This window comes from Octopus bimaculoides, chromosome 3 (assembly GCF_001194135.2).
Source record: "Octopus bimaculoides isolate UCB-OBI-ISO-001 chromosome 3, ASM119413v2, whole genome shotgun sequence".
NCBI lineage: Eukaryota > Metazoa > Mollusca > Cephalopoda > Octopoda > Octopodidae > Octopus > Octopus bimaculoides.
Window position 1 is genome coordinate 92,096,763 of NC_068983.1, and position 8,859 is coordinate 92,105,621.

Below are 8,859 nucleotides of genomic sequence, written 5' to 3' on the forward strand. Positions count from 1 at the left end.
TGGCAACGATCCCGCTCGAAAGATTTCATGTTTCGCCCGTACATGAGCCAGTCCGGGGGGCACTGGCAACGAACTCGCTCGAAAGATATGTGTCGCCCGCACATGAGCCAGTCCAGGGGCACTGGCAACGATCCCGCTCGAAAGATTTCATGTGTCACCCGCACATGAGCCAGTCTAGGGGCACCGGCAGCGATCTCGCTCGAAAAAACCTTATGTGTCACCCGCACAAGAGCCAGTCCAGGGACACTGGCAACGATCTCGCACGAAAGATTGAGGTATGACAGATAAAGGTTTCATAATGATACTATTATTGGGCTATGGATGGTGAAGGATGTTGAGGTTATAATATACTAAGAGATGGGAAGCAAAAATGGATAACATGGAATGAGATGAAACAAGAAGAGAAAGCAAAGAAAAGGTGTAATTCCATGGTAGATGGAACAATTCTCAGATAAGATAAAGCTTCGCACGATAGACCAAAAGGACTGGTATACTTTAGGTATATTATGTGAAATTGTATTTGAAGTGAGGTTCAGGAAATATAATAACCATAACTAAATTAAAGGGATATGGGTGTATTATAAGGGAAAATAGGGGAATATATGGAACCTGGGATTATATAAAAAAAACTACAAAGGTTGAAGTTGACACATCTGGTACTCTGGTAAAATAAAAGAGAAAATCATGAGACTAGTTGGGGGTTAAGCTACCAAGAGATCTAGGATAGAAACAAATAAAGCATTAGCAATCACAAAGAAAAGTTAAAAATTTTAATGATTGAGAATTGGAAGTTAAATTGTTTTTTTTTTTTTTTTTTTTTTGGACGATGAGACCACATTTTATTCAAAATATGAAAAGGAATATATTGTACAAAAGAAAAACAAAAAAGGAGGAGAAAGAAAAGGGCAACAAAAAAAATATCAATGTAGCACCAAGTACTTCAATTGGTCACACACCACAAAGTTCAATGGAACCTACTGAAGTAAACCAGCATGCTTGCAGCTTTACCACAGGTGATGGTGAGACTAAGGTGTTGGAGAAGCCAAGCGCCCTCACAGGTATCACCTGACACCTTGGTATGGTGAGCTGTTAACAATGCATTGGCCGTTAATGACCCAGCCCCTCCAAACATCTCAAATGCCACAGGCTGGAAGAGATAGTTCACTGCCATGTCCTGATACTTCAGGGTTTTGTTCCGTTTGACTATGGAAGCAATGACCCATTTACTGCAGCATCCTGGATGTGGGAGGGAGCAAAAGAGTCACAGACTGTGGCGTCACAGATGAGGCACCTACCTCTTACCCAGGGACAGAGGTTAAGACCATCTGGTCTCTTCCCATCACTTCTGGATAATACCACCAGCTCCGGAACTGAGAGTATATTAATCCAAGCCAGAGCCTGCTTAATGATAAAGTTTAGCTCGGTGTGACAAGCAAAATGACCAGCATTTAGGCAGCAAGACAGACGGTGAAGATCTGTGGAATTGAGGGGCCTATCACAGCAACATCTCAATTCCCTACTGGCATCAGCTCCCATTCTGAGTGTGATGGAGATGTGAAGCTCATCTAGACTGAATAGATCTCCAATGTTGGCCACAGGCAGGGCTTCAATCCAGCTCCACCCCTGAATTTTGCACCTGCAGAAAGTAGGCAGCATCTTGAAAATTGATCAACTTGATCGAGGAGAGTGTTCTAAGTAGCACCTGAATGCAGATTGTTCCATACTCTCTGCTTTCATCTATCCTCAACTGTAACAGGAACTGACAAACCCAGCTCTCTCCACTGTAACTAAGATTTATCCATCTTCCTGATGGATCTAGTTTGTGTTGGAGAGAAGAGGATGTTGCCTACTAAAGAGCAACAAGCATGGATGGAGGAAAGAAAATAGGGAAGCGATAGAGATGAGCCTTTGTGCAGACCTAGAGCCCCAAACCATTTGGGTAAAGCAGACTGGTGACAGGACTCTGGGGAGGGTCTGACATTGACCAAACATTTGAGTTTCCTGAAGATATGATGAGAATCTATAAGAGGGATTAACTCTGAGAAAATACAATAACTTAAGAATTGACAAGTAATTCCTAAGTATAAAAATACCTTAGTGGGACTCAGTTACCTCAAGATTTTCTAAAAGTTGCCCAAGGTTAGCCATTTTGGATCAAAAGATGGATTCAAAAGCTTGGTCAGAATCTGGGGCTCCAAGAGAGCACCATGCTGCTGAAGGAGGAACTGTAATAGAGGGGAAGAAGTCTATGAACAGGTTTACAGTCTGATGATGTAAAGCTGGGTGGTTGATGAGCCAGAACTTGCGTTTGGAACTGTTAACTCTAAAGCCCCTATAACCAAGTTCTTCAGTCATCATCCTCACAGTTGCAAGGACCTTGTCAGGAGGGCCTTCCAAACAAGCATCATCAAGATATCAGACATTCAAGTGTAAGTCAGCCCCCATCTTGGTAACATCATCAATATCTGGTGCAAATAGAGCAGGTCCAAGTGGGTCACCCTGTTGGACTCCAGTGGCAGATGGAGTGAGATGGTCACCAAAGGAGAGGCAGGAAGGCTTCTGATAAGTTTGCCAAGCAGAGTGTAGGGCATTTTTCATAAGGATGATGTCCTGGCTAATAGAATTGAAGGCATTCCTAAGGTCTAGTTTAAGGATGACCTTTGGGGATTCAGAGGGCAAGTTAGTGAAAGCTCTAGTAGTTTGAGAAGTAGCCTCACAACCTAGCTTAGTACCTACTCCTTGTTGAGTAGGGGAAAATTTGGTGGAAAAGACAAAGGAAATGTTAAATACACAGATATAATAAAAAATAAGAAAATTGCCAACAATATTAGAGAATTTAAATATAAGCACCCCTATATTTTAAGGTGAAGATACTTAAGTTTTCATATAAAAATTCATTTGAAAATCTAAGATTGCTAGAAATAACCTGGGTGATATTTATATAAAGTACAAGGAAATAAAGTCAAATGAGCAGTGGGGAAATATCTATGCAGCACTAAAAAGATGCCTGTATCTTTGTACCTACATGTAATCCAAAAAGGATTGAACCATGTTATATTTCTCTTAGGTAACATCTTCATTTGTATAAGCTGTATTTGCATCTGTGAATGAAATTATCCTACTTGGTGTTCTTGTAAATTTGTCTGTATTTGTATATCACAGTTCTTTTAAGTGTCAGTATTCTGTCTTCTGTATACCACTGTACAGCAATGCTTTATAACTTTTTCTCACTAGTATTCTGTCTTTGTTCTGACAAGTATATAGTTATGTAATGTGGTACATACTAGACAAGATAAGTTCTGCTGGTCACTCCCCAATTTTGATACTATATAGGAGTGTAATTGAGTTCTGTTGTTCATATTTGAAAATGATTCCCTGATGAAATTGATATAAGAATTATTGGTACAGCTGAAGGAATGAAAACATTGATATTGTTTTGTTGTGCTTGCTCTGTTCATGTGTTATAAACTATTTCTCAGTATATGCAACACGATATATAAATGTGCATTTTACATGTGAGTTTAGGTGCTTCATACAGTAAGCTGTATTAAGCTATAATGTAATTGGTTATCTTGCATACAAAGCACATTACAAAGATGTGTGTTTATATATACACATACACACACATTTGCATGCATTTACAAAGAGCTACTATGCTTATTCAATAACAGTGAGTGTCCATTTTTATAGAACTTTGTATGTGCATCCATGCATGTGTGTTCATGTGCTTATGTGTGTCTAAGTATGTCTTGTCTATGTGTATGTATGAACACTTTTTTTTATTTCCATTATTGTTCAGAAATGGCAACAACAGAAGAATAATGATCAAAATTCTTGTTTTGAGGCTTGCAGAGGATATGCTTGAAATATTTCCAGTTACAAGGTCTTATGTCTTAAGAGTAGATTGATGTATTTTGCCTATACAGTGTTTAGTCTATATAAATAAAATCCGTTTTGCGATGTCAGCCCACTTTACTTGCTTGGTATCCCCTCCTCTTCCCTCGATGATGTTAGTCTGATTTACTCTCTTGCCATAACCTCCTCTTCCCACGATGTTAGCATTCCAATAAAAATAAGTAAATGAAGAATATGATGATGATTGTCTACTGGTATCTGTGTGTGTGTGTGTGTGTGTGTATGCGCATGCATATGTGTAACTGTATGAGACTGAGAGTGTGCGCATGTACGTACCTGTATAAGACTGTGCATTTGTGTGTTGCCACATAACTTTAATCAGAAATAACCAAAGTTTTATTTCCCAAATTGTGAGCAGATGATAGTTGTATGTATATATCTAATATAATAAATGTGAATGTACTGACATTTTTCCAACTTTAATAAATCCTTTCTACTGGAAGCACAAGGCCTCAAATTTTGGGTGAAGGGATTAATTTGATTACATCGACTCAGTACATAACTAGTACTAATTTTATCAACCCTGGAAGGATGAAAGGCAAAGTCGACCTTAGCAGACTTCGAACTCAAAACCTAATGGCAGACGAAATACCGCTAAGCATTTCACTTGGTGTGTTAACAATTTTGTCAGCTTGCTGCCTTAATATAAAGTAATATAATAAATATGAATGTCAATGTGTCACACTTTTTCAACTTTACTCCTAGAGGCCGTAGCCCAATATAACATACCATGAATAACATACTCCATGAGTAAATTAAAAACATTATGGACCGAATCCGGACCCACAATGCTGAAATTTTGGATTCCCAAGTTTTCATTATTGTGATTGTTTTCGGTGATATTTTTACGTGACTTTTTGTGTCAAATTTTTTTGTATGATAACAATTTTTATAATCTCAAGACTAACTCTGTGAGGAAATTAAAACATTCTGGGCCGAATCCGGATTTCGGAGATTTTATTTTACATGATTTTTTGTGACGAATATGATCATCATTGGGATTTGACTCTGGAAGAAGCAATTGCAACAAATTCTTCAAAGCAAGTCAGAGATCTCTTTGCAGATCTTCCCATTCGGAGTCAGTTGCTTAAAAGCTGTCCTTTTGGGCGGCTTTTAAGCTAGTGTTGAATAAAATCATAATTAACTGATCCTCCTGTATTTTCTATTACCTAAAGCCAGTAACTTTTCAGCACTCCCTCGCATATATAATCTAATGTACACAGTATAAAGATATGAATTTCTTGCTTTGGAGACACAGGTCTAGGCAGGTTTTTATAACATTCCTTACCAACCTTCGGCTTGAAGATTGCTTGCAGACACTAGGCGTGTCAAAGCCCTAAACTTGTGTCCCCAAAGCAAGAACTATATGTAGATTTTATCTTTATTCTCTGTATATGAAATGATATTTATCTCTCACTGGATGGACTACTTGCTTTGTTTATTTTACCTTAATGGAACAGTAAACTACTTACCTACCCATCTCCATCCATCCATTCATACATGCATGCATACATAGCTGTTTTCCCGTATACGAGCAAAGCCATTGTTAGAAAGAATCATTGAAATGAGTCTTTGATGATGCAATGTGAGACCCTTGTATGACTCTTGAGCCTGGCCAATGATTTGCACATTCTATTGCATAATGCATAGCTGTACTGGCTGATAGAAGGAACAGGTGCCACAGCATGAAATCTTTTGACATGCCTTTTCAGTCCTCCAACTGAAAAGCACACCTTTCCACAGGTTGCACATGTTCTGTTGTGAACAACAGCCGTATCACAATTTACAAGATGTTGATTCCTGTGAGTTCTCTGATAGCTGACCAGGCCTGAATGACTCAAGTATTTCTTCCCACAAATCACACTCATAAACAGCAACATTACCTTGTCTTAAATAAAGGACATACAAGCATAAATAAAGACATACAAGCAAAATTTGAAGTTTACTATTATCTTCTCTCTTTTGTCTTTTGCTTGTTTAAGTCATTAGACTTCAGGCATGCTGGGTCACTGCTTCAAAGAATTTTTAGTCCTTTTTTTTTGTTTTTAAAGCCTGGTACTTATTCTGCCGGTCTCTGTTGTTGAACCATGAAGGTACTGGACATAAAGACACCAACACCAGTTGTTAAATGGTTCTATGACATGCATGCGCACATGCACACACACACGCACGCACACACACACACACACACACACACGCACACGCACACGCACACACACACACACACACACACAGACACACACACTTACATGTATCTATCACAAGTTTCTATCTGCCAAAATCCTCTTACAAGGCTTTGGTAGACCTGTGCCTATAGTGGAAGGCACTTGCCCAAGGTGCTGCACAGTAGGACTAAACCCAGAACCATGTGGTTAGGAATCAAGCTTCTTATTTCACAGCCATGTTTGCACCTATATAAATAAACACTGAGTGAAGAATATGTTTTTATTTAGTTTTGGAAGCTTTTTACATCAATAAAAGTTCTCAATCAGAAGTGCATAAAGTTACAACTTAGAATTAGAAAAAATTTTTTTTAGCAATAACACATGAACAGTTGTCCACTGTATCACATCATTATTCACTCATTATAAGCCCAACTAGATAAAATTTGCCCAAAGATTTTGGTGACTGTATCAAGTAATAATTTGTATTTTGTGTGTTATTGTGTAACTCAAGTCAGAATCATTAAGCAAGCCTATTCCATGTTGACAGCTAACTGAATGCTTAAGAACAAATAACAATTCTTTTTCTTATTGACATGGGTGGTACAAAACAGGTTTTAAGCAAGAACTGAAACTGAGTAGAATATTCAGCTCTCTAGGTCTGACTTTCCTTTCTACAGATATTTAATTGCTTGTTTTATGTATTGATCTTTATGAATGAAAGCTGATCTACCAGAAACTATAACTGTTGTTCAATATTTTCTTGGTTAGCTCTCCCCAATCATACCCTTGGCACAGAGGTAGATAATCAGTTGTTTAAGAATAAGCTATAAGTCTTGTCATCTGTAATGTCATGCTTTAATGTTATTTGGGCTATGTTGTACACTTCATTTTTCCATACATTAGTCAGACTGCAGTGTACTATTTAGGGCATGTTACTGAGGGATGGACAAACTTGACTCAACGTGTTGTGGTTTTCTCATTCTAGGATTCAGTGGTGGTGGTTGATAATCTTGGACAAAATTTGTATCTAATGTGGCTACTGATGTTCATTTAGTATATATTTATTTGCAATTGTCTAGATTTGGTAAATATTTTCAGATTTCCTAAATGTTGCAATGTTCTTTTCATATAGTGTTCATGTGTGTAGATGCTTGAGCTATGTAAGCACAAGTAGATATTCCCCATTGAACTGTAGTATGTATGTGCATGACTAATTAATTTTTTTCCAATTTCTGTAAATAGTTTTTCTATATGTGTGTGTGTATTTGTACTGATTGATCTATTTTCATTATTGTTATTTCAACACAGGAGTTGGGCCAGCTCAAGAAACTTGCCCAGTTAGATGTGTCAGAGAACCATTTAGAATTCCTGCCAGAGGAGATTGGGGGATGCCATAATATGACAGATTTGTGCCTTTCTCAGAATAATTTAGAGACATTACCTGAAGGGATTGGTAAGTAATAACATAGTTACATATAATGATGATGATAATGACCTAGAAAAGAATATCTTTCATTGGCATGATCAAAGGTTTGTAAGGAACAAGCATAAATCAATTGAATCAACCCTTAGTACATCAAAGATCATAACTAAATACCATAAAACACTACTGTTTGTACTACTCCACAATAAATTAGGCTTGAGATTTTAAATGTTAGCAATATATATGGAGTGAAAGGATTTGAATTAGAAATCATTAAGAGGAAATTCAAGACCATAACATGTTCTCCTTTAACCACCTCCATGTAATTTGGTGCCTATGAATAACAATGAATTATTATATTGTAATACATTTGTGCCCTGAAAGTGTTTTGTAGGAACAAAAAAGAAAATAAATGATACATATGTATATTTACTTACATAATATTTATACAACAGTAAAAGGAGCACTCCATTGGTTACGACAACTAGGGGCCCGGCTGATATGGTCAACGGAATGGCCTGCTCATGAAATTAAAGTGCAAATGGTTGAGCATTCCATGGATATGTGTACCCTTAACGCAGTTCTCAGGGAGATTCAGCATGACAAGGCTGGCCTTTTGAAATACAGGTATTACTCATTTTTGCCAGCTGATGGACTGGAGCAACGTGAAAATAAAGTGTTACATGTCACCGGGAATTGAACTCCTGACTGTACCATAGTGAGCTGAATATCCCACCCACTAAGCCACGTGCTTTCACAATGAATAGTTGTTTTTAATACTTCATGATCAAAAGTATTCATTACAGAATCATTAATCCTCTTGCTTTTATAGTAGATGAGAGATTGTAACCTTCATGCCTTATCCTAGGACATCTTTTTAATATCAATTGCAGCAGCTCTTCTGTACAGCATATTGCTTTTTGCTTTAATCCTGCATTGACTTGTTTGTAAGATCTGATCTCATCAATTTGCCCATGTCTTCCTCAGCCTTATTGTGATCTGAAGAAAACAAATGTTGCACCATTCAGACTCTTTTTGCACCATGTATTCATACCAGCTTAGTTGTTTCTCTTGCATAGACCTCAATACCTTCAAAACTCAGTCTCTCTCTCTGTTTATACAGATTACTTTTTTTTTTTTTTTGCCATTCATGCAATTTAACACATTTCTCTCCAGTTTCTGGAAAGAAATGTATCGATTTTGTATGAAAGGTTAGTATTCAATACCCATATCACTATATCATACAATATAACAATCCTTGCACATGTTTCATACAATTTGTTTTTCGCACTGAGAGAGAAAACTTAGCTCCCATAGCTTCTTCCACCCCAACAGACACACACACATACACAAATA

The 8,859-nt window shown here is 37.5% G+C and overlaps 1 protein-coding gene across 1 annotated transcript in view; it reads left to right on the plus strand.

Moving 5' to 3' along the window:
• Positions 1-8,859, plus strand: part of LOC106871622 (protein scribble homolog) — a 698,511-nt gene that overhangs the window by 121,881 nt on the left and 567,771 nt on the right. Inside the window, exon 6 of the mRNA XM_052966764.1 lies at positions 7,389-7,533. Within this exon, the coding sequence (XP_052822724.1) occupies positions 7,389-7,533 (145 nt within the window). The remainder of the gene's footprint in view (positions 1-7,388; positions 7,534-8,859) is intronic.